Source organism: Phyllopteryx taeniolatus, chromosome 10 (assembly GCF_024500385.1).
Source record: "Phyllopteryx taeniolatus isolate TA_2022b chromosome 10, UOR_Ptae_1.2, whole genome shotgun sequence".
Taxonomy (NCBI): domain Eukaryota; kingdom Metazoa; phylum Chordata; class Actinopteri; order Syngnathiformes; family Syngnathidae; genus Phyllopteryx; species Phyllopteryx taeniolatus.
This window is the reverse complement of record NC_084511.1, coordinates 24,471,807-24,499,277: the sequence shown is the minus strand read 5'-3', so window position 1 is coordinate 24,499,277 and position 27,471 is coordinate 24,471,807. Positions and strand designations below refer to the sequence as shown.

The window sequence follows — 27,471 nt, the reverse complement described above, 5'->3', positions numbered from 1 at the left end:
CACACACACACAGACGCACATCTTTGGATGCATTAAGACCTTGGTTACCACAAACACTGAGCACAATAAAGCCAATCAAGTGCACACAAGTCCAGTGGGCACCACACGAGCTCAGCACTCATTGCACACATACACACACATACACTATTGTGCCCCGTGTTTTAATCCTACTTGTCAGTAATTAAGGCTCAAGCCGAGGGTGGGCCGAGACGTGGCAACCTCCAGGCGGGGGTTTGACTATAAACTGGATTTATAATTGGAGAGTGGTATTAAAACCCACGACCCCCGGTGCTAGCATCAATGAGCCCATCTCTGTTCCATAACAGGATTTGTCCTCGGTTTTATTACAAAGGGAGGCCTGTCTTGTGAAAGGCTTGATACTGTATCCCGACCGGCGTATAATACGCTGACAAGACATCCTGCCATTTTTCTGCCCTCCTCCTCCCTCGTGTGACTCTTAAGGTGTCCGCCTCAGAGTCTCTCAGCTTTGTGGGTTAAAAATCCCTTAATGCACCCAACACTGAACATTACCTCACTGGGAGATCGTTTTTCGACAGGATTTAGTGGGTTTGAATGCCTCTTAAATGATAGACACGTGATTGTCTCATAGGAACATTAGTTGCACATGATGTGAAGTGTTAATTAGAAAATTATACATCGCGTTGATTTTTGTCACTGTGTTTAGTCTCATTTATTCCAGTGTTCAGGAGATTCTCCTTTCAAGCGTATGGTTGATTTTAACCAAGAAGTACTTTATTAATTTAACATTATTATTTTTGTTGTGGTTGCTGTAGAACTGCACTGCATTGTAATTACAGCTGTTTGTAGTCTTCTGACCTACTGTGCTGTAGCTATCAGTAACAAAGTTGGGTTTTAACTGATAGGAAAGAAAAAAAAAAAAAATATATATATATATATATATATATATATATCTTCTCATAGGAATGAATGGAGATTGATGATGAAATTAATCTGTTACAGGGCACCAATTTTGCCAATTTTCAAATAACTGTCAATATAAAAATTGGTTTATCACTGTTACTATATTATCTGATTGGGTCACTAGGTCAGCAACAAATTCATCTAAAAAGCCAGAGTAGGGGCCGGGGGGTCGGTAGATAACTGTTTGCTAAAACAGCAGTGGTGCTAGGGATCGCATTTGAAGTCATTGTTAAATCAAGGATTCAGTTTAAGATTACATTCAAACATGAGGGCAAAACATTTCTTGGATGGGCACACAGCTCACAATTGTGTGGTTTAAAAAAATAAAAAATAAAAAAAATAAATAAAAAAATATATTCTTTTAATTCCTCATCCTCAGTCGCCTGCACTCCAACAACCTTCACTGTGACTGTCACCTGTCCTGGCTCTCTGATTGGCTGCGAGCAAGGCGAGGCCTGGCGCCCTTCACCCAATGCATGGCCCCCGCCCACATGAGGGGCCTGAATGTCCCCGACGTACAGAAGAAGGATTTTCTCTGCAGCGGTGAGTTCATATGTGCGGCTTTGTGTGTGACCTATGCTGTCAGCGTTATCACAACGACCATAGCATTAGGAACACCTGCATCCTCTACAAGAGCTCTATAGAAAAAAAATCTATCGTTGTATAGAATGGTGTTGAATATATCTTGGAAGCATTCCTAAAGTATCTTTAAAGCTAATTGTGGCCCAATAATTTTGTATAGTACAAAATACCCCCAAATGCATCATCTTCAGTCAGTTAAATGCAACTCAACTCTGACTTTAATACCGCGTATTAAGACATCCTTGTCTCCTTATTACGAGCCATGTTATCATGCAGAGCTCAGACAGCTCAGCATAAAGGTGTCTATTCTAACGGTGACACCATGCAAAAAAGAGTGTGTTCAGCCAAAAGGCTGACATAAGAGAGGCTTTTCCTATCACTGTTTATAGGCGTCTGATTCAGCTCTCTGCTAATCGACCGTCAGGCGCATTTCTCTTTATTAGCCTTTAGCCTCATCGCTTATACCTACACAGTCCCCATCAGGAGTCCGCATACTGGGTTTGAACCGTTGGACCTATGCTTCCCCCCCCCCCCCCCCCACTTTTTCTTCCCCCTTTGAAATCACATGAATTTTCCTTGCAAGCCAGCTTTTATTTCCTGTCCTTCCTTCATTTGTTTTTTATATTTGCTGACACTAAAGATATTATGGTTGTATCCAAATTGGGCCAGATGGGATACAAACGTTTTCTTTTGCAATTGGATTTTGTTGGTCAGAGATCTATAGCTTGCAACTGCTTTACTTTTTTATCAATTCTATCCCTTAATTCGATTTTATTTATTGAATCCAAACTGGCCGAGCTGGGAGAAAAACATCAGAACTGTATTTTGCAATTTGCTTTGTTAGTCAGTGCGCAACATCTTGCACCTGCCTTACTTCTTATCATTTCCATTCCTTAATGTGATTGTATACTTATGTGTATGTATTCAAATTGGGCCACATGGAAGAAAAATTGCATCTTGCACTTGCATTTTTAATTGGTCATTGCGCTCTATCTTGCAACGGCTTTACTTCTTACCATTTCCATCCCTTAATACAATTGTATCCTATATGTATGTATTTAAATAGGGCAACATGGAAGAAAAACGTCTGAATTGCAACTTGCAATGGCATTTTAATTGGGCATTGCGCTATATCTTGCAATTGCTTTACTTCTTACCATTTCCATCTCTTGATGCAATTGTATGTTTATATCCAAATTGAGCCACATGGGTAAAAAAAAATATCTGAATTGCAGCTTTCAAATGCATTTTATCGGCCAGTACGCAATGTCTTGCATCTGATTTGCTTCGTATCATTTCCATCCCTTCATATCGTTTCCTTCACTTATTGTGATTGTATCTATTTATCCAAAGGCCCCGCCCACGTCGAGTCGAGGACGTGTGCGCCCCTGGTGGCGGTGTGCCCACCCAGCTGCACCTGCAACAACAACATCGTGGACTGTCGCCGCAAAAGCCTGACCGAAATACCCGCCAACCTCCCGGACGGCATCGTAGAGATGTAAGGCTGCTGTTCATTTCAGTAGACATTTACTTAATAGTCATATTTTGACTTCTACACTTCTACACTGTGGGCTTGCGTGCGTGCGTCCGGGTAGTCGACTGGGGGGTGTACTCAACTCGATTTGAACTGTAGTCGTGGGAAAAAAAAATACTTTTAAGTTAAAGTGAAAGTCAGAATTTTAGTTGACTGTATACAGTACACACACTCACATAACATGAAAATGCATACTGTCCTCATGTGTATTGCATCTTTTACAATTCCAAACACCTGCCCAATCCAGCAAAGAGGCTCCTTGAAAAAAATAAAAATAAATGCAATACATAAATATTGCTTTGTTTTGTTAAAAATTCTCTGAGAGCTGTTTTCTACTGTAGAATTTTGCTGATGATCTAGGGCAGTCGTACACCACTGCAAACTACAATAATAAACATTGTGAAATGATAAGCATGAAAGTTCAGCATTGTTTTCTTTATAAAGAAACAATTTTTGATACAGCTCTTTTATTGGATTTCAATTATAAAGTTCCACAATTCTGGGGATTTAAAAAAAACACCAAAAAAACGTGCAATGGAAATTAATGGGGAGGTTTGAGCAAACCAGCTTGCAAGAGAAACAAACAATGAATGTGATTTGTGTTAAGTAATTAATATAAATATTTGGGTTATTGTTGCAAATATCCATGAATTATCAGGAATGGTGAAAATTTCCCCAAATGTATTTATTTTTTCTAAATTGTACAGTGGACTTGAATATACAGTAGTTGGGAAAATATATTCTGTATTGCTGCAGCATCTTGAATAAAACAACTACTGTAAATGTATTGCTAATTCCCATTCAATCAGAGAAAAAATATTTGTTCCAAAATATTTCCCAAATGTGTCATTGAAACTTCCTTTATAAAATCATATATTTCCACGCATTTACTGTATATGCTCAACCACTTTGGAAACCTCATTCATTATGTGTGTACCCAGTATTGTGGCCGGTTAACATGTATCAAATGTCGACAGTGGAATTTGATTAACTTGCATATCTATTCCAATACATCAGTTGGGTCAATGTCAAAATTCTACCTGCTGGTGTTATGGATCGCTGCCAAATGCGGGTGAACCGTAAGTGTGTGTGCACTGTCAAGTCAATGTCCTCCATGTTTCAATCATCATCTAATCGTCACCTCAGCCTTATAGATTTTTTTTTCCTCGTGCCTCTAAAGTGACTTCCCTTTAATGCGTCCTATTGTGTTAAGCCTCTAAGTGCCTTTGTCTCAACCTTGTGTCGTCTCCCGCAAGGAGGATTTAGTTTCATAACTAGCGCTTGTACATTGTCCTTATCGACAGCTGTACTTCTTTCATAATGTCGGCACCCTTGTGTGAATTAGTTGTTGTTGTTGGTTCGCAGTGAAAACTCATGTACGAGGGGAGACGTAGAAAGCAGGACACGAGCCAATAAACAAGTAAGGTTGTGTTTAGGGTTGCAATACGAGCAGGGAATTCTAGAATTTTAAGGTCCTTCAAACTTAAATTCTATAGAATGCAACATTTCTGCCATAAATTAAATCCCTTGTTTGATGGAAACTCAATGCCTGTATATAAAATAGCAAAATCCAGCATACACACACAAAAAACATGATTTTACTTTACATTTCTATGTCATCTGGTTTCATGTTTCATCAACAAGTCTGCACACCCCACTTCAAATGTAGACGGAATTATGAACAGTTCCAAATAGCAGTCAGTATTGGCACAAAACTTCCCAGCTTCTGGAATGGATCGAGGGCATTTCCATTCAGTGGGGAAAAAATGATTTGGGTTACGAGCGTGGTCAATTACCCTCGTATCTCAATGCACCACTGTATTCAACATAAGGAGCATGTAGGCACTTCTAAAACAGGTTCACATCCCAAACGGCTTTTAATCCTGGCCAACATGTCCACATGGATGGATGGATAAATGCGAAAAGCACAGAGGTCAAGAACAGACCACAGTGTGGGTTAAAGAGTAGGAGGATAAGAGGGTCTGGTTAGATCCCATTCATCATCCTGACAGCTGACCCTGGTACTCGCCTTGGCTCCACTCCTCTCACATCCACAGGGTTTTCCTCCTTCATCTTCCATTGTCATGTCCTCCAAACGAGCAAACATTAAGAATACATGAACTGGATGCGACTAGTCAACCGCAGTGCATTTTTCCAAATGAACCAATGCAGTAATGCTGCCAGTGTAATCAGTCTTGTAGCGAGACAGCCCTTGGCTTGCGAAAGTAGCGTGCAAAATGTTTTGTTTTCGCAAAAAAATTATTTGTAAAAAAAAAAGAATATTAGCAGTGCACCGCCGCCAATGACAGATGAATTATCCCGCGTGCCAGCGTTTGCATCATTATGGTTGACTCCAATACACGGGCTCTACAAAGTAATGTGCGCATGATGGTCTGCTTCCTGGGTTTGGATCACTGTGACGACAATAAATGATCCATCCATCCGTCCTCTTCCTCATTAGGGTGGCGCCTGTCCCAGCTGATTTTAGAATGAGATGGCGGTACACCCTGGACTGGACGCCAGCCAATGACGGGGCCCGTATAGACAAACAAGCATTCACATTTTTATCAATGGAAAATTTTGTTTTCAATGAACTTCACATGCATGTTTTGTGAAGCTGGAGAAAACCCACACATGCTCTGTGAAAAGCGGTGGTGAGGCAAGATTCAAACCCAGAACTTCTTAATGCTGAGGCAGATATGTTAACCAGTACTTCACTGTGCTGCCTCACGCGTTTTATTTCATTTCTTCAACATTTACTACAAATTCGGTTACTGAGCAACAAAATACTCTTAGTCATTCAATGGAAAATTTACATTAAATATACAGTAGTTGTAAGTGCACTGTTATAGTCATATCTACAATTTTGCAATTTCAAGTATTCTCTGTAATTCCTTTATATTTCCAGCAGTACACAATAAATGATTTATGATTATCTAACCTTCACTTCATATCTCCCTTCTTTGTGTATCTTTTCAGTCGTTTGGAGCAGAACTTGATCAAAAGTGTCCCGCCAGGAGCCTTTTCTTCCTACAAGAAGCTTAAGAGGATGTAAGTCTGTCCAATCCAGATTGGGAAATCTTTGTCTACAGTCGACATTTCCACACAAATTACAACATGCATGAATACATTCACATTACCATGGATTACATCAATGTAACACACACACGCACTTGATTAAGATGTCATCTAAAAATGCACCAAAAATACTCTTACTGTACTTCAGGAACAAAATTCAAAATCCATTTAAATTCATTTGATCTGATGCCTTATCAACAAATGTTCACTGCAGGTTCCTCAAGCATCTGAGTTCTGTTGAATACTATTGAATATATATATATATATATATATATATATATATATATATATATATATATATATATATAAAATATTGAATAATAATGTGATTGCTTCGAGGCCTTTTAAAAATCCCAAAATTGGAAAAGTTGACTTGATGTAATGTGCTCAAGTCCTCTGTTTAAACACTATAGCATTTTAGTACCAAAAAAAATGGATTTAAGGTAACTAAAACATATGAGTAACTGTACTCATCTAGAACAAAGATTGAAGCGCTTCCATTTATACTTCCTGTCCCAAAACTTTTGTCCACATATGGTCTCCTCCTTCATCGTGCTAATAGGTGCCTGACATCGCGACTTACCCTCGCAAGCAGACACGTGCACAGATTTACCCCTAGTGGTGCTCCAGCACCAGCCCCTTTCCCCTGGATGGAAAAAAAGTGCCCTTTCCGTTGAAGCCCTTTTTTTTTTTTCATTCATCAATTAAAAAATATATATAATTACCCTCTCTGTCATCAATTCCCCCTCAAAGTGTTTTGATATCTGATGGGCATTTAGTTGACCTTGTAAGAATTGTGCACCTCACTGCTCTCTGGTGCACGTATGGTTCCCTTCACCTCCTTTGTTAAAGGTTTTATTAACTTGATTTACTCTGTTGATTGTGTTAAAATACTATCTACAATACATAAGTTAAATATATACTATTGTTTTTACTAATAGTTTGAATAAAAAAAAATGTCTCTGCACGTGCCTGCTCGCAAGGACGTGAGGTCATTGCTCAGCCCCCCAATCATCCCCCATCATCGGGAGTGTTCAATAATAAATCCTGCTTCCTGGATGTGAACGACGCGCACTTAACACGCCTCTCGCTCTTTCTCCTTTTGCCTCCCTCACTCCGCACGTCCGTCGCATTTCATCCAATCTGCCTGTCCATCATCCGCCAGCTCCTTTACTTACACCCACTTCCTCGTTTTCTCCTGACTAGCACGCCTTCCCTTGACCTCTGCTGATGTATGCTGTGGCCGACAGTTCTAGGACATCTGTATCGCTAATGCACTAACTCCCCCCCCCCCCCCCCCCCTCCCTCTTTTCCTCCAACAGAGACTTGAGTAAGAACCAGATTTCCGACATCGCCGCCGATGCCTTCAGTGGCCTCCGCTCGCTCACCTCCCTGTAAGTGTCCCGCACGAGCATGAACACAAGCGGCGAAGTCGAGGCCAAAGCTCTTCTCTGCTGGCCTAAACACTATCAGACGCACTGACCTATATTTACAACCGAAATTCTAATATTTAGGGATAGTGAGGACGACCGCAACCCAGCTTGTCGTGGTGTTTCAAACAAAACATCTTGACAGCTCATTTCCAGTATTTAGAAAAAAAGGTTTTGCGCTTTGTTATTGGAAGAGGCAAACAAAACATATTACTGAGGTACAGAAAATAAATTGTTAAGTCCAATGGTTTAGGGGAAGCCATCAACCATATAAAAGCAATGTTGTTGTTTTTTTGAGTCACTCCGAGTGCGTAAGTGCAAAACCAAAAAAGCGTGCAGAGTGTGCTGAACCCAGCTCTAATCCCTCATCTTTGGTGGACATGATGTGTAGTGTTATCGTTGCCATTTTGAAGTCGCCTATTTGCAGATTTGTTTTTCAGGGGGTTGGAACCTATCCCTTGTTATTCACGGAAACTATTCATCGTCAACGTCATTCACTGTTTCTGTGCTCAGGCCAAAGCCCAATGTAATTTAAAATTATTACATTGGCACCCATTTGTGGCATCTTGGTGCCAAGTAACAATAATGAAGTGAGGGAAGGAGTTTCCTTTAGTCTGGCCATAGCCTTGTCTAATATAGAAAAGTGCTTTGCCAAAATATGGCATCAATAGATGGTTATAAACCTTTTTATAGGGGGCACGTCAATTACTCTTTTTAATCGTTTTTTTTTTTTTTTAATTCAATTTTTACATTGTTGTCATATTATTAGATAAATGTTCATTGTGAACTGCTCCAGATGACGTACGTGGCAAATTTGTGGTGGTATTAAGAGGTAGATTAAGTCGGGAACGTCCCCACCAAAGGCCCAGGTACCAAATGTGTGGCCCATCACTGGGTAAAGTAATTGCATTTCCAGTCATTTAGAAAATCCAAATATTGTGGCTGACACCCAAAGGGGGGAGGGATACACATGCGCGCGCATGCGCGCACACACACACATACCGTACATTGATTTGTGTGGCCCGGTTTGTGTATGTAATCACCCAGCGTGTATGATGTTTGCGTGTCTGTAAGAGGGCCAAGTGCGATAAGAACATGAAGGACAGTTTAATTTGAATCAATCTGGAGCGTGAAAACGAGACGGACAGACGGACAAGAAAGGGCAGGCAAAGTGCATTCTCTGCTGGGTGTTAAGAGTGAGACACACACACGCACACAAACACACACACTTTAAGATGTGGCCTCTGTCAGTGCAGGAGAGCTGAGGCGTGATGAGGCAAAAAATGAAATCACCTGAGTGAAGTGAATAGTCGCGTGTGCGGCAGGAATAGAGCATGGCACATCAACCTCAGATTTGGATACGCCACAGTGAGAAAATATTACACATTTTTAAGTCTAAGTAGGGTTTTTTTTCCTAAAAATGAAAAAAAAAAAAGTATTATTTTACAATTTAGCTCATTATTGTGATTGTAATTTGCGTCATTATGTATTGGAATGCATTCAGACTATGTCTGATAAGTTACATTGTGGTCATTTAACTTTGTGGTTGTACTGCACTATGATAGCGTCAGACCAAGAGCTGCTTCAAATGTTTTGACATTCTTATGTGACGTAATGAGATGGTCTTGACATCAGGAATACATCTCGATGCAAATTGCCCCTACAGTGTTATAACAATCTATGTTAACGATTACCTTTCTACGAGCATCAATCACAACTAAGCTCGTTTGTTGACTCTGTTGTAGAAAAGAATACTTGTTCTGATAGAGAATACCTAAAACAAGCACTTGAAGACAAAGTTAACCGCACAGTTAATTACTTTGCAGATGCAATTCAACATGCAACATCTCGAATTTCTGGCCAAGAGGGGGTCTTAAAGCTAAATCTTTATACATCCCTACATGCAAACGATCCGATCAAAATACATGTTACAAACGGGCACAGCCAGGTGGTCAAAGAAAAAAAGAAACAGCATGTGGCCAAACAGGAAGGTCTCAAAGGAGGGGAGCGGGTGTCTTCCTCTAATTGAAATGCATGCAGTCGGCTCGACACATCCGCCTGTTGCTATTGTTCATGAGGCAGACTGTAATCACTCGTGTATTCTAATGACACCAACTGCTGTGATTCAAAATTGATGGTACAAAAACACACGTAAAATGTTCAATTATAACTCATTACATTGTGCAAGTGTTCCCAATGTTTTGGCTGATTCGTGTTTCCACTGTGTGTACTGTATGTACATGGTGGGTCAACATCAACGAATATATTGTTTCAGAATGGTGGACATAGAAAACATATAACCACAGATGCCAATCATAGCACCGTATCAATTTATACTACAGTATACAGTATGTTGGTTTTCCATGAGGGCACTCAACTGGTCTAATTCCAACAGCAAAATTCGGAATTTATTTACCTTGTGTGCTAAATGATGTCATTGTTGACTGTTCCATGCAGGGTGCTTTATGGCAACAAGATCACAGAGCTACCAAAGGGATTGTTGGACGGCCTGGTGTCCCTGCAGCTACTGTAAGTACTGTACTCTAGTCAATAATATCCTAAAATATAGCCTATGACTTGACCATCGAATACACAACTTATGAGCCAAAACAGATATGTAAAAATATTTTTTTTTATAGGGAAATATAAAAAGGTGGCACGCGTCTGCCTCACAGTTCTGAGGACCTGGGTTCAATCCCCGGCCCCGCCTTTGTGGAGTTTGCATGTTCTCCCCGTGCCTGCGTGGGTTTTCTCCGGGCACTCCGGTTTCCTCCCACATCCCAAAAACATGCATGGTAGGTTAATTGAAGACTCTAAATTGCCCGTAGGTGTGAATGTGAGTGCGGATGGTTGTTTGTTACTATGTGCCCTGCGATTGGCTGGCAACCAGTTCAGGGTGTACCCCGCCTCCTGCCCGAAGATAGCTGGGATAGGCTCCAGCACTCCCGCAACCCTTGTGAGGATAAAGCGGCTCAGAAAATGTATGGATGGATGAAAATGTAAAAAGACTTTAACCTATCCCTTGGATCTGTCCTTCATTGTGTGTGTCACAATGAACAATAATAACGATACAGTCTGATAAAATAACTAAGTGTGTTTATCATAAATTCTTGCCAGATGACATTCAAAACTGTGGCACCGTTACAGGATGTGGTCAAAATAAATAATTCAATGCAAGTGTGACATATGGTCCTTGCAAACATTGCAATCTACCAGCAGAAATTGCTCATGTTCCTGGCTTTTTCCCCTCGTAAAGTGAAGTCAAGCAAAGACAATAAGGATGAGCTAATCCAGCCAGTAAATTTTCTGCACATTTGGATGGATGATTGGGGTAGAGACAAAGGTTATATCCCTCGTTATTCCATCTCCTACCTACTTTTAAGACCCTAACAATGTGTTTATGCCGTTAAAATGTCAACTCTCACCATGTAAGCATACAGGACAATGTGAAAGTTCTTAAATCCTTGCCTGTTTCAGCCTCCTGAACGCCAACAAGATCAATTGTCTTCGGGTCAACACCTTCCAGGACTTGCACAACCTCAACCTGCTGTCGCTGTACGACAACAAGTTACAAACCATCAGCAAAGGACTTTTCACACCACTGCGCTCCATCAAAACTCTGTAAGTACTTACCAAGTCTCTGATTAAAAAATGTATATCGCTGTATCCTTTTTCGTCAGGGGTTGACAATTTACATTAGTTCCCTGAGAACATTTCATCTGGTCGACCCGCCGTGCAATTCTCAAACTACAATAAATCTGCAGAGGAACTTTTATAAAAAGCCTAAAAACGTCTAACCCCCAAATGCTCATCATATACATCGCCAAGGATCTAGTTATCTGACTGTGTGATGCAGCAACAGCTATGTGAACGTGCACTCTGAGGTCTGTTTGAAAGGGACAAGCGAGTAAATCTGTAATTTGATGGGAAGGCAGTGTGAAACCGTCTTGAGACCAATCAGTGGTCCTGCTACTGTACATTGACATGTGAGACAATCTGAGTGTGCGAGCAGTGCTTGAAATACTAGCCAGTCACTGTAAACTCCCGCAATGTAGGAAGGCAGGCTTGGGTTGTTTGGTTGTTTGTTGTTTGGGTGTCCATCCATCCATTCATCCGTCCATCCATTTTCTGAGCCGCTTCTCCTCACTAGGGTCGCGGGCGCGCTGGAGCCTATCCCAGCTGTCATCGGGCAGGAGGCGGGGTACACCCTGAACATACAAACAAACAACCATTCGCACTCACATTCACACCTACGGGCAATTTAGAGTTGTCAATGAACCTACCACGAATGTTTTTGGGAGGTGGGAGGAAACCAGAGTGCCCGGAGAAAACCCACACAGGCACGGGGAGAACATGCAAACTCCACACAGGCGGGGCCGGGGATTGAACCCCGGTCCTCAGAACTGTGAGGCAGACGCTCTAAACAGCCGCCTGTTTGGGTGTCCATTTATTAAAAATATGCAAATAACGATCAGGAATTCCCAGATTCCCAGTTTCACCTATAATCCAAAAGGCTTCTGATTACTGTAGTTTGTTTAATAACGCGTTTGAAAGAGCCACAGCAGCTGTTTCCATCCCTTTATCTATATCACCTGTTGGATTATGGAATACATTCATGTAGAGGAGGGCCCATCGGGAAATCAAATCTCAGACTCAGGAGGAGCAGTGTCCTAAACCTGATTAAGTGTGGGAAAAAAAATGGATGGATAGACGATGGATGGATGGAGTTTTACTTTTATGGAGACATGCAGTTGAGTAACTATATTGTGCTTAATAAAAAACTCGGTGATGCGCTGAACCCGCAATAAGTGGACTGTGATATAGCGAGGGACGACTGTATACTTAATGAAATGTCTAAAATGAAAGTAAATAAAGCCAGACACAAAGTCGTGTTCTACTGCAGTGTTTAGCAGTTTCTCACAAACTGGCTACTGACTACTGTAGTAGTCCTGGAGGTGGCTGAAGCAGTGTCACCGGGCAGCCACATAAAGAAACCACATAGTGACAAATGCACTCTTTCCCTTACAGTCATCTGGCCCAGAATCCCTTTATGTGCGACTGTCACCTGAAGTGGCTGGCCGACTTCCTGTTCGACAACCCCATTGAGACCAGCGGGGCGCGCTGCAGCCACCCCAGAAGACTGGCTAACAAGCGCATCAGCCAAGTCAAAGGCAAGAAGTTCCGCTGCACAGGTAAGGCCACGCTATAATAATATCTACTTTTTAGGAATATTTTCGCTACTGTATTTCAATTTTGGTCATGCTGGTGGTACCTGTAGAGCTAAGAATTTCTTTGGTGGTACTTGGTGTAAAAAAAATTAATAATAATAATCATAAAAACTACTGATTTGATGTAGATGTTGGAGCCCTTTAATCACTCCTCAAACTGGTTCTGGCTGCCCTCTCCTTGCACCTCCTCTTTCTCCTTGGACATTTCTGGACCTTACCGCCATCTTGTCTTCCCACTCTCTGTTTGCCGCCCCCCCCAATTCCTTTGCCTCCTGTGTGGACCTGCCCTCTGATTGGCTCGTGCAGCTGTCTCTTGTGCTTGATCTAACCATGTGGCCCCGCCTGCTGTGGCATCACATGGTTCCGTCAAGCGCCAGGGACCGCCCGGCACACGCTCTCCTGCGTCTACTGGCCAATCACATGACTTGGAGTCTTAACTGATGAACAATGTTGCAATAAAACATACATTTCAGAAATATGAAAGACTGTTACATGAATGCCCTTTTTCCATTGCATGGTACATACTGGGCTCCATACACAGCTCTACTTGCTTTAGATGCTTTTCCATTGGCATAACCAGGTACTACACTGCAAAAACTCAAATCTAACCAAGATTGAATGTCAAATCAAGGCAAGATTTTACCAATCAAGAATTAAGCATTTTTTTACATAAAAATCTTTAAGCCCATGTAAAGTGAATTTAAGATTTCTTTCTAAAAAAAAATGTATACATTTGAAGATGACTGCGGAAAACATACAAATACATTGGGAACTATGTAGTACTCACTTGTGAAGATATCCCATTAAACAGGTTTTCCCCATTTTTTTTTTTGTTTTTTTTTGTTTTTTTTTGTTTTTTTGGGCCATGGCTAAAATGAAAGAACTTGAGCGCCTTCATTCGCATCACTGGTTATCCAGTGCAATCGCAGTTAGCTACTGTATTTAGTAGGGCTCAACAATATATCTTATCGTATCAAGATAAGATCATTCAAGATATTATTATCTCAAAATCAACAATATCAATGGCATACAGTAGATTTTCCCCGCTCGCAACTGCATGGACAGCTCATTTTTACGCTTGTCCATGATTGCAGCGCTAAGGTCAGTGAATTACAAACCTTATTTCATGCTTCCCGTGGATCGCCAGCCAATGACAAACATCTGAGGGCAGGAGCAAGGAGCCAGACACATGTACACAAGCAGGTACTTTCTACACAGAGCGTGGAATTTATAAAGAAGGTTGTTGCGGCTTTAATTAAATTGAGTAATATATTCCAAATTTCATAATTTTTGGAAGTTATTTTTAAGATGTGTTTTTGCAGTGTACAAAGGTACTTTGAGTACTTTGGGTCCAAAGTGTGCTGAGCGAACATAAAGCACTACTGATTCATTTGTCAATCGTTGAAAAACACAAAGATAGACACACGTGGTTACATTAGCTTAACCTGTTGCTATGCTTAAATCTCAGATGTCCTCTCAAATGTGTTCAATTGTGCGTTATTTGTCAGCGCGTCTCGTTTCTGATGCGTTCAGTGTGGTGTGGATTTCGTACTTTCCCACTGTAGGAAATCCAAGAAGTAGAGCCAGTTCAGTACATCTCAATAAATTAGAATACTCTAGGAGAGTACACGGTACTTCAGCTTTGTAATTCCAAAAGTGAAAATCATAAATTATACAGATATATTCAACACAAGAAAATACTTTACAGAAGGCCAATTCCAACCTCATTTCCATATAAAAATCTTATGTAACATTCTAACTTCTCGGAATGTTGGTTTTCATTAGCTGTAAGCTAAAATCATTAAAATAACAAATAAAATGATAATATAGTTTACTTTGTCTAGTGAATTATTTGTTTGAATTGAACTACTGATATGCATGATGTTTTCTGATCCATTTTTAATGAGATGCACCTGTACTGGGCAATGGCAAAGTAGCATAATTCAGTTTCATTGCAATGGGAATTATCAGTATTTTAAAATTAGATTTTTGATCATATCTGTTTGTATGTACTGGAATGAATACATATTTATTGTGTTTAAGGCCAATACGTGAAAATGCTTAAGTTAATTCTGTGTTTTCCTTCCATTTGTGAGTTTGTGGGTCTTTAAATGCCTGCATTGTGTCTTAAATAAAGAAATGGCAAACAAAAATGTAACTAACCTGAGAACCTTGACCCAAGGAATAAACGGATCGATAGTAGGAATAGTATTGCTAAAAGCCACTTTGCGTCTTTAATTATTGCACAACAAGACCGCTGAGATTTGGCATCCCCCTGTCACACCTGCTCCAGCTGCAAAATGGTTGTAAGGCAATACTTCAGTGGCTAGCATGGCTTATCCCAGTGCACCTTTTAAAACCTCCGAACCCCGCATCTTTTGCCACTAAAGTAACAACTAATGAGCTTTCTGTATTCTAAAAATAAAAATACCTCATCTGTTTCTTTACTTTCTCCCTTACAACAACCAGCATGGTTTGCGGCAACCCAGAGACATTATTAAAGAGAAATTATTTGGCTCAAGAGAGGCGCAAACTTTACTACAATGACAGAAACAGTAACATAAAGTTTGGAATTCAGGTTGTTAATTGCAAAGTAGAAATTACATGGGAATATAGACATTCCAAGGAAAGAAATTACTTAACGATGACGCTGGTTAATACCATGCAAATGTGCCCTCTGTAATTAGCATAAGAGTAACATTGGAACAATCTGATCTGATCCTACATTTTTGTTTGTTATATTGAATTCAATTAAAACCTTTCCCTAAGTGACTTTTTGTCGCTCCCTTCACGACAGGTCAAGAGGACTATCGCAGTCGACTGAGCGGCGAATGTTTCCAGGACCTGGTTTGTCCCGAGAAATGTCGCTGCGAGGGCACCGTGGTCGACTGCTCCAACCTGAAACTGACCCGCATTCCCGCACACATCCCAGAACACACTACCGACCTGTAAGTCACACAAAAATATCAGCGAATGTACGAGTATGTTAATGTCTTGCGTGCAGACAATAATGTAGCATATGACCTAATAATGACCTGTAGTTGGCGATGTCAAGAACAAACACAACCGCACATCTCGGCTTTTATCGTAAACCGTCTTTCTTTATCGCAATGAGATGGTCTGTCAACAAATTACAGTACAAACAGACAAAGCATGAATGTGACTCTTGTCCAGTCTATTACAATCTATCTCCTACATACATTAAGGTGTAACAATTTTCAATAATTGGCATCTAACCTTTAGCCGTAATTATCATGAGAATATCCCTATCCCATGAGTACTGTACACTGTTATACTGACAACATGACTAAGCAATTTGATTGTCTTAGCGTACACAATGGCACAAGGACTTGACATCCTGATGGCACTGACATGTTCATTGACACAGATAATTTCTTTGGAGAGATGAACTACGCATTTTGAGCAAGAGACTGGCTTTTGCTGGTAATCCATGGTGTTTGGCTATTTGTGATATGCACTTACTGTTTTGCAAATGCTGTTGATTCAACAAATGTACCAAAGTGACTGAGAAAAACTGTAAGAGCCATGGCAAACCCTCACGAAAAGCACACCTCGCATCTCCCGTAAGAACACGCCAACCTTCCCCCATCTTGCATCGTCGCTATTTCATTATTTTTTTAGCGACCATGTTTAAAATGGAAAAAAAAAAAAGACAAGCTTCTCATTGATATTTTCCATCTCCCTTCAAGACCCCAAAGGAGCCATCATGATATCCAGTCTCTCACACTAGCATACTGAAGAGTCCCTTATATCCTTTTATAGCAGTGACAAATGTGGTTGCACATAGAGAGCAATATGCAACAGGGATATTCTGATTACATTGTGAGCAGGTTTAAAGTATTTTGGCTCTGTGTTCATCTTCTACTGAGGGCTGATAGGGGATTATTATAATAAGAAAGAACCAAGACGGGGACCTGCTCAGTATTCACCGGAGCTCTTAAACACAAAGAATGACATGAAATGTAAGGACGTCGATGCAATGTGTGATGAAGTCGAGTCCTTAGAGGTGCACATAAAGAGAACTGGTTGCCACAAAGCACAGTGATGCAGAGAAAGTAAAATATTCATAAAAATATATATACAGAAAAAGATGTAGGAAATCAGACAAAAGCAAAAACGTTTGAGTGGACCCCATGTTGGTTTAAGAATAAAAATGAATACTAATTCAAAGACCCTTAATGACATATTGCAGTCTCTCTCATTCAGATGCAAGTACCTCTTCACAAATATCGTTATGAATAAATTCCATCCATCCATCCCATCCATTTTCTGAGCCGCTTCTCCTCACTAGGGTCGCGGGCGTGCTGGAGCCTCTCCCAGCTATCATCGGGCAGGAGGCGGGGTACACCCTGAACTGGTTGCCAGCCAATCGCAGGGCACATACAAACAAACAACATTCGCACTCACATTCACACCTACGGGCAATTTAGAGTCCCCAATTAATGCATGTTTTTTGGGATGTGGGAGGAAACCGGAGTGCCCGGAGAAAACCCACGCAGGCACGGGGAGAACATGCAAACTCCACACAGGCGGGGCCGGGGATTGAACCCCGCTCCTCAGAACTGTGAGGCTGACGCTCTAACCAGTCGGCCACCGTGCCGCATGAATAAATTCAAGCAGGGAAATTTTCTGTCATACTGAAAAGGGCAGCACGATGGACGACTGGTTAGCACATCTGCCTCACATTTCTGAGGACCTGGGTTCAAATCTGGCCTCGCCTGTGTGGAGTTTGCATATTCGCTCCGTGCCTGCGTGGTTTTCTACGGCAACTCCAGTTTCCTCCCACATCCCAAAAAACATGCATGGTAGGTTAAGTGGAGACTCTAAATTGCCCGTAGGTGTGAATGTGAGTGCGGATGGTGGTTTGTTTGTATGTGCCCTGCGACTGGCTGTGGACCAGTTCAGGGTGTACCCCACCTCTCGCCCGAAGATAGCTGGGATAGGCTCCAGCACGCCCGTGACCCGAGTGAGGAGAAGCGGTGTGGAAAATGAATGAATGAATACATTTGAAAAGAGGAATTGCCAAACAATGTAAAAGTCATAAATATATGAATAAATAACTGATCTACAAAAAATAGAAGATGAGTAAGAGGAATGCCAAATGGTGGAACAGCGGGGATTCGATGCAAACTGAATGAAATAGCAGAGTTTGGAGGCAAAAACCGTTGTTCAAGCACAGTCGATGCAGAATCCTTACAGCAACAGCCTCATTTCGATCATCGCCGCCTAGCGTCCTCTCCGGGCAGAAGAGGAGTGGGGGGGTGCAGCAGTAAAACAGGTCAAAATCCAGATGTCAGGGGGTAAGACTGGGCAAGAGGCAAGTTGCATACTTGGTGTGGTTTAACTAAATGCAAGTTTAAAAGTGAGTCTTAAGTCGAGATTTAAACAATTTATGCAGTGTTTTTTTCCTTCTCAGCTCTTTTTTTTCTGTGCATGTTTTGAGGTCATTTAATTTTTTATTAACAATATTATGTTGTCTGTTTCAGATAAAGATTAGGAAAGTTAAAGTTTGAAAAATCTTGACTCCTGTTGTCTTTGTATTAAGAAGTATCTGAAACTGATTGTTCATGTGAAGCGTTAATCTTTTAAACATTGTCTTTGTATAACATAACTTTTCATACTTCAAATCAGTCACAAAAAGCAATGGGCTTTATAAGCTGCCTCATTAGAGCATTATTGTCGATTCGTCTTCCCTCCTGCTATAATATAAATTTATTGGTGAGAATATTTTCTCTTTAAATGCACTCTCTGAGATCACATACTTTATAGTGTGATTACGTCTTTTCATACGTATATACAGCAATTTATGAGCTCAATTGTTTTCAACGGAACAGAAAGGCCTACACAAAGTTAATTCTCTTAATAGCCTTTTAGTAAAAATGGCCTCAATAAAACATGTTTTGTGTTTTGCCAGGGCTTTGGGCGTTGTGGATATTGATGACCCCAGAGAAGTGTTTCATTGTTGTCTCTTCTTTTTTCACCCTCTTCTCTAAGTTAGCAACCTCACTTCTCTTGTTAACATTTGAAACATTCATTCGCTAAAGGCTTTTTAACTTTATCTCCGAAAGATCGAGTTTGTGACAGAATTCACCGTTTGACCACCTCAATGTGTCTTTTGGTTGTGCAGGCGGCTGAACGACAACGAGATCGCCTTACTGGAGGGAACCGGGATGTTCAAGAAGCTGCCAAATTTGAGGAAAATGTACGTACGCTTTGTGTCAAATACTGTATTTTAATTTTGGTTTCGTCCGACCACAGCACTTTCTCCCATGGCTTCTCCGAGTCATTTAGATATACACTGACAAGCTTACGGCGGACCTGTACATGTGCCTTCTTTAGCAGGGGGCACTGCAAAATTTCTGTCCAATATGGCGCTGGCCGAGGGCGACCGATGGTTATTTTGTGTGTTTTCTACTTTGGAATAAAGGAGCCAGTAGTTTTGTCTTTTGCTGGTGTTTTTGTAATCCATTCCAGCCTTGTGCAGCTCTACAATCTCTATTACTGAGATCTTTTGACAGCTTTTTTAGTCTTGCCCATGTTGGTTTAGGGGCCTCTTCGGAAAGTCAAATCTCCTAACCTTTATGCAGAAAATGCCATCAAGTCAAAGAGAGGTAAAAATGTGCTTCCTTTTGGACATAGGAAAGGGCAGCACTGGTCAAAATGAATTTGACACCATTTTTCCCAAATCATCATGCGACGCCGAGTATTGCTAATGTAAATTTCTGCCGTGAAACTACTATTTTCCAAAGAACGACTACAAAAAAGAACCTGTCCATGGTTGTTGTATTTATTTCAATCAGTTTGTCGCCAACACTGAAAATCACTTAAGTGGCTAATATTATGTTGATGTGAAAATTAATTGCACTGAGGAGTCTTTCTTAAATGTGAAGTTGGCATTGTATTGGTGTAAAATATATGCTACAAAAATAACTTATGATGTTTTCTACTATTAACACTGAAAGTTATATAAAAGTAAATTACTCAAGATTAGTAGCTTCTTCTCCATAAGTGTTTTCTTTTGGTTCTGTACTCTCCAGAGTCTATTGCTGCCATAAAGGATTATGAAATGTTCGTCAAGCATAAACTATGCTAAAGATGGGTTGGTGGTTGCATTGTGACACCTTTCCTAAGCATTTTTTTTTTTTATTCGATTAACCTTTCCTCCAAGTTGTTTTGAGTCATCTCGCTTCGGATAGAAAAGGAAAGTATCTAAGCAAAAACGAGAATCTGACGAGGTCCAAGAGATTGAAAGGTAAAACGACTGATATTCTGTCTGTTACCATAATCCAAATCAATTATCTACCATCAAAATTTGAAACTGTTCATCTGTCTGTAAGCGAGCAAACTTATACATTCAACAGGGGATCAAATCAGTATTCCCTCCCACTGCAAAGGTCGACTGCTTTTCTTCTCTGGTCCGCTAACGCCTTGACGCACGCAGTGACAGCAGTGTGATAATTCTCGAGGTCCCTACAACACGCACTTTATATGTTTGTTAAGGCAGCTACACACACACGGACCAATGTTATCTGTCTAGTTCAGGGGATGTCTCATTATTATGTAAATTAGGTGGCTGTTCCCTGTCGACCATTTCAGCATTTGTTCCGCCCGTGTTCCTCTATATGGAACTCGCATACGCTGATCTCTTTCAGTGTCTTCTCACAAGAATGTAGTGGGGATTTGTATTGCAATATTGCGCACGGGCAAAACGTAAAACATTATTCACAGCGGCCATACCATTAGGTACTGTCAATATAAACATTCCGTTTTGATTAACACTTTCAGAGATGTATTAATTTAACAATATCCTTGAGATAAAAGTGACCCAACTTATGAGTTTTTCCAGATCCGAGCCATCGTTCGGGCAATATTTTGCAGAGACTTGCGAGCAGATTTTTTGGATACGAGTGCTATATGGTGGCAGTGAACTCAACTGAACATAACAAGCAGCAGTACGGCAAAGAGTGAACAATCCTGCAAAAACGAAGATTCAAGCTGAATTACATGATGTGTATTTAAAACAACCACATACTTTGCCTTAAAGTCTGTTAGATCACATATTGGGAAACGCCATAGACAGGGTAACAAATAAGGCTTCCAGGAACGGATATTTGAACATAAACCATGTGGCAGCACATGAAGAGAGACAGTATAATGATACTCACAGGCATATATTCTTCATCCTCTATGTAAAACGAATAACATAACGGCAGCTTAGTGAGCCCTTTAAAGTAGTTGTGAAACTGTTCTTTTGTGTCTGTATTACTGCCCCCAGGTCGCAAAGTCGCACACACAGAAAAGCTGCAATGAATTAATCATGATGCACAAAGTGTTTACATTCTATTTGATTATATAAATAACTTGTTTTTATAAAGCACAATATTATAGAGTACATTTTCCTTATGTACTTTCCTTAAGAAAAAAAAAAAACACATTATTATTTTTTTGAGAGGCCGAAACAAGTAAATGGGATTTGCATTCATATCAATGCGGAATGATGATGTGAGATACAAGTATTTTTGAGTTACGAGCGTGGACACGGAAATAATTCAACTCGTATCGCAAGGCACCACAGTATATTTATTATTGTGGTTGTAATTTGCTGTGATGTCGACAAAATATTAAAATCTTTGAGGCTATTGTGTATTTTGAATGGAAGTACGACATTTTATCATACTACTTTTAGAATCACACCAAAAAAAAAAAAAACTAACACAATGCATAGTTTTTTGTATAAAATCCTACTAAATTCCCATTTGAACAGGTCCTCTATGTCTGTACATTTGGCGAGTCACTTCAATGTAAATCCTATGCAACCATATGTGGATTTTATTTTTCCTTTGTCTTATGGCGGTGCACTATTACTGTATGCAAATTTTAACATAGAGGCACGTCAATCAGAAATGTATTTTATTCTTTTCTATTTTTTTTTTTAAGAAAAATAATCTGTGCTTTCCGTCACATTAGCCTTGCTCTCCCAAGCGACATATTGGATTTGAACACATATAGAGGCGGTCCTAACTGCTCATTATGTCCGCCAGCCACAAAGACTATATAGCCAATGTGGATTATATTAATTTATGTATAGCCCACCTCGCTGCCTTATTGGGCAGGTTAGCATTGGAATAATTGAACGACAAAATAGATACTCAGGAGAACACATGGGGAGGGAAATGGAGATGGAAAAGCTGGAAGAAAACATGTTGAGGGTGAGGAATTAAAAAAGGGAAATATGTGGGGAAGTCACTAGCGCGAAGTGGACGAGAGGCGTTAAAACAAGCCAGGAAGATATGGAGAGGAGGAAGCCAATATTTAGTGGAAATAGCGGATCGGTCTTCGATTCAGATTTACAGCTGTGCTTTATGTACAACCTGCTCGCGTGTGTGTGTGTGTGTGTGTATGTGTGTGTGATAGAAGCGGGTTGGTGAGGAAAAAAAACACCAACAGTTGATTTATTGGAGAGGAAATTGCTATCCATCTAGCATCGTCACTGACTATATAGATTGGGTGCGCTCTCATTTCCATTTTGCTCCTCTCAATTCCTTCCATCTGTTCTTCATCCTCTCATCGTCTTCCTCTCCCCCGGCGCCAATAAGAGGCGGCACGCACGGCATCCCCCGAGGTTCCGGAGGCCGTGATAGGCATCATCTCGACTTATTGTCTCTGTGGCTTTTCGCTTTTCATATTTTGTGGGGAGATAGATTGTCGTCACTTGTCAGATGAATGTGTGGATGCAACAGGAAATCCTCAGCTTGTCAAGATGCAACGTTAGGTACTCCTGCACAATCTGAGTCAGAATACAAGAACCCCCCACACTCATGGACAAGTGAAATAAGGCAGCTCGAAGTGCTGCCCCCATGAGTGAAAATGCAATCGATGCTGGCAAGAACTCTCTTTTATAGACTCTGCGCCCCTAAAACCTTTGATTGTCACTATACAAAGATTTGCTGCGTGGTGTCTACTCATTGAGCCTACAGTGTATGTTACGTTTTTTTTTTCTTTTTTATCCTTCTTTATTGGAAAACCACACAACTACTGTAAACATGTAAACATGAAGAGACAGGAATTGTATTCAAGGGAAAAAAACTGAAGGACAAAAAGTCACAAATTTTGAATTGGCAAGTATTTTCACGAGTGCCCTATAAAGGGTTAATCGATTAAATTTGGGTACCTTGAGCATTTTTTTAGTTTCGTTTTCATTTGTGTGATATTGTTATTTGAGCGGTCTGGTTCACGTTTGCGCATGGGTGGCAACGTCATAGTGGCTGGAGGAGCGAAGCTTGCGATGAAGTCGATGGAAGATAGATACAGGATTTTAAGCTTGTTCGTCTGTGTGCTTTAATGACATTGACATAATATTTAAAGCAAAAAAAAAAACTGTTTTTGTGACTTTTTTTTTGTAGCAACCTGAGCAACAACAAACTGCGGGACATCCGCGAGGGAACTTTCGATGGAGGGTCTGGGGTTCTGGAGCTTCTCCTGACCGGCAACAAGCTCACAGGACTGCAGGGACGAATGTTCCGAGGCCTCACTGGCTTGAAAACTCTGTAAGTGTTCAGCGTTTCCCCCCCACAGTCGCAGTTTTTTCTTTTTTTTTTTTTTATTTGTTTTTGTTTAAATTCGGTTAGGCCAAAGTAATTATGATTTTTGCGTCATTTTGTGGAATCCTTGGTACTAAAACTTGGTTGACGTATGTGCGCCAATATAGTGGAAGAATGCCCGTAAACAAGATAAACAGCACATCTGAAGAAGGACTGGACATTTTTATGTAGCATTGAGAATTTTGTATTTTTTTTCCTGAATAAACATCAGCACTGGATGTTGTTAAATGTGCGCTAATTGTTGCCTTTTTGATTTGTGTTAGTAACTGATACCGTGGGAGTGTTTATTCAACCACCCTGAAATCAAAGCTAATGATGGCCTCATTTAGCCACCCACGCTAAACTGGCTAGCGTCCAATTAGATGGTTATACGATAGCGTACCAAATCATGAGCCAAGATAATGTCGTCTCTGGATGCGCGGTAATGATGAGCTAAAGATATATATATATATGCTGGCAAATGACTCTAATGGCATCAAGACCGTCTCTGTCTTATGTTAAGCGGCTCCACGCTACAGTAATAGCCATGCTAACTTGGTTAACTTCCCCGCAGTTTGCTAACTAACTCAATTAGCTGCAACCCATGTGACTCGAAGACCACGGCTGATGTCTCGGGACAGACTCTGTTGCGGTTGCCCTTTAGGGAGCGCTCAGATCATATTATGCTATTCAATCCTTTTTATTTTTATTTTTATTTTTATCCACTCAAGTAGACGTTTTGTGTCCAAGACACACATCGCTAAAGCCCAGTTTATAACTTTTGTTTGGTTTTGACTGAGGGGTATAAACATGAGAATGTTTGGCATTAGTTTAGTGTTTGAAAAGGAACACCTGCCACATGCTACATTGATACAAGTATTGTCTGAGTAACCAAAGCCTCCAATTGACAGCTGTTTGTTGCTATAAATTCTTTATAATGAGTCTGTGACGGTAATAATCTTCCAGAGCAAATATTTTCCCAACAAATGAAATTTTTTCAGTGCAAGCCATGTTGTATTTGTAGAGAAGTGTATTTGCATTCTGCTTTCCCTATACAATTGAGAGATGAGTGACAAGGACTTATGATTTATTTGTACGATTTATAACCTGTTTTCCAGAATGCTGCGGAGCAACCAGATCAGCTGCATTGACAACACAACATTTACGGGCCTGAGCTCGGTGCGTCTGTTGTCGCTGTACGACAATCGGATCTCCAGCATCGCTCCGGGAGCCTTTGCCACCCTGCACTCCCTCTCTACCATGTGAGTTGTTTATTTTTTCCTCCCATAGCTTAAGGCAGTGTTTCTCTCTGGTTTCACTTTTTTTGAGCCAAGGCACAAATTCTACATTGGAAAAATCTCACAGCACATCACCAAACAAAATTGTCACAAAAAGTGGATAGACAGGTTAGTTATGTACTTTCTGAACCTCTAACGATTTGTTACGCCTGTCACAATTTGTCACTGGCATAAATAGATGAACAATGATTAACATTAGAATGTTATTTATAGTAAATATTTTTCGGACCAGTAAGTGAAATTGGGTAATTTCTCAGGGCACAGTGGTTGAGAATCAAAAAATAGTGGGGGCCCGGGTAAGCAGTGGTTCGCTTTCATAAAACAAGATTTTGGAGACAGCATATCACAGACGTTTTATGCTTACAAACTGTTTTGCCTCCTTTAATTTGTCCAACTGACATCACATACATTCAATTCTCAAACCGTACATAAGCAAAGGGAAGGGATTCAAGGATATTATTTTTAGCCCTGTACCGAACTGTAAAACAATTGGTTTTGATTTTTTGCAGTGTTTTGTCAAGTACTGGCCTTGCATGCATACTGCATTCTTCTGTTCAGTTGTTTGCAGGTCCGAGTGAACTGAGATTTTTTTACATGATCACCTTTATGAGAGCCTAAAATGTACTGAAATTGATTCCCCCAATTTTTACTAGGTTGTTCTCATGGAAACTTACCCAAAGGCGAGTTGTTTTATCAGCCACATTCCATGTTGCGATTATGAGCAAATGAGATGCCAGCGCTGCTGCTTCAATCGTCTGACCAGCAGAAGTACTTCGAAACGGTATAGGATGTAAATCGATTACTTGAACCAGTGTTTCTCAACTTGCCAAGACACATATTATTACATGAGAAAACCTTCACGGTACACCATCAAACAAAAATGTATATGCAGTATATTGAAATCATGATCATCTTGTCTTATCCTCACAAATTTAATTCTAGGCCTGTTTAGTCGAGCACAAAGCTCTTATTGTGTTGTATTAACGTAAATGGGTGGATATACAGTACAGGTTAATGGGACTTTCTGCCATCTAGTGTAAGCGCATTTAATTGTCGCTATAGGTCGCTAGCATAGATGAATGAGCAAAGATACATAGTTTGTAGTAAATAGTAATTTTCAGACCAATTAAGTGAAATTGGATCATGATTTCTCTCGCCACAGTGGTTTGGAATCACTGACTTAACAGTACAAACCTGTTGCTAACTAAAACAGCAGCACCTACGCACGCACATAACCGTAATTGTGTGTCCAGTCTGTCTTGTTTTGCGTGCTTTCTGTTTCTTTGCATGTCTAAATTGTTTTTGCACTATATTATAATACTGTAAAAAAATGAGCTTGCAGTTGAGTAAATGAACACCCCGCACCACTATTTATGAAAAAGATTTTTTTGTTTTATCCTTGCATCAATCTTTGCAATTACTTTTAATTGGCATACATCGGGCGCCATAAAAGAAACAAGGGTAATTCTTGTAGAAAGCCTGTTTGCTCATTTCCTTATCTGCCTTTTGTTGTTTTTTTTTTTTTAAGCTCCCTTCCCCCCCACCCGCACACCCTTTAACGCCTACCTCTTGTTTCCCAGTAGAGTGTGTGAGTTTAATTAAAAGATTAACACGTGGAAAGGGGGAAGGAAGGGATTTTGCTGAGGTTGGGTCACCACACACCGAGGTCAATTCATCGCGAGGAAATGAGGAAATCACTGGCCTTCCCGAGCTATAGCAGGAACCTTTTAACATTGTGTCACACAATGCGTTATTACGTGTGTTGCTTAATTGCCCTTGAAGAATTGTAAAACCTGTTTGTGGCTTTAGTTATTTGAAATAGTGTTTTTAAACAATACAATGAAATGAATGGAAAAGCTATGAATCTGTTCTTGTCTATTTGTTAGTCCGTCAATGGAATGTTGCATTTTTGTTAGCATTAAGCCAAACAGACTTTATTAAGGCAAGCTATGTGGTTGTTTTAAATACACAACGTGTAATTGTGGGTTTTTTTCTGCCAAACTGCTGCTTGTTGTGAAGTGAGTTCAGCTTAACTGCCACCATACAGCACTCGTATCTCCAGTGTTTGCTTACAAGTCCAAAGCAAAACATCAGCCAAAGGACAGCTCTTATCTCGAAAACGTTTGTCAGCTCACTCGTATCTCAAGTTACAGTATTGATTTTCCGTCTATAGAGGAGTCTGACTTTAGGGCATGACAAAAACGGTCAAACTATATATAATACGAAGCCACTGAAAACATAAATATGCGTCTAAAAGCTGTTGTCAGTAACATTAAAGAGCAAAGACTTGAGGTACAGTAGTTGCGATCGTATTGGAGCAACAGACTTCTATTGGCTGGAGGAGTTAAGGAGCAATGGTAAAAATTGTACTGGCATTACCAGATAACTATTAACCCTTTATTGCTCAGTGACTGTTTTTTGTCAATGTCATTATGTCTCAAAAGTGTTCTCTGTCAATTGACTGTCTGTTGTCGTACTAGAGCGGCTCCAACTACCGGAGACAAATTCCTTGTGTGTTTTTTGGACATACTTGGCAAATAAAGATGATTCTGATTCTGAGAAAGTCAGTGTGTTGTTTATTACTGTAACTATGGCAACAAAGGTCCCCGAAGCCGAATCACAAACGGAGCCAGAGCAAAAACAGTAGCTCTGACCCATCATTCCCTTTTCAAGATGAACTTTTGTCTTGGAAGATTATGCCAGCTGCCAAACACTTCCTCCTCACCCCACCTCAGGTTTAATATGTCTCACCATAAATATCACATGAGCTGTCGGAAA

At 40.4% G+C, this 27,471-nt stretch overlaps 1 protein-coding gene across 3 annotated transcripts in view; it reads left to right on the top strand.

The window, feature by feature from the left end:
* Window positions 1-27,471, top strand: part of slit3 (slit homolog 3 (Drosophila)) — a 235,356-nt gene that overhangs the window by 155,967 nt on the left and 51,918 nt on the right. For all 3 annotated transcript variants that reach the window (XM_061787697.1, XM_061787696.1, XM_061787695.1), the window contains 11 exons: window positions 1,322-1,485; window positions 2,878-3,022; window positions 6,038-6,109; window positions 7,459-7,530; window positions 10,024-10,095; window positions 11,044-11,187; window positions 12,595-12,758; window positions 15,592-15,742; window positions 18,943-19,017; window positions 23,219-23,362; window positions 24,514-24,657. In XM_061787697.1, the coding sequence (XP_061643681.1) occupies window positions 1,322-1,485; window positions 2,878-3,022; window positions 6,038-6,109; window positions 7,459-7,530; window positions 10,024-10,095; window positions 11,044-11,187; window positions 12,595-12,758; window positions 15,592-15,742; window positions 18,943-19,017; window positions 23,219-23,362; window positions 24,514-24,657 (1,347 nt within the window). The remainder of the gene's footprint in view (window positions 1-1,321; window positions 1,486-2,877; window positions 3,023-6,037; window positions 6,110-7,458; window positions 7,531-10,023; window positions 10,096-11,043; window positions 11,188-12,594; window positions 12,759-15,591; window positions 15,743-18,942; window positions 19,018-23,218; window positions 23,363-24,513; window positions 24,658-27,471) is intronic.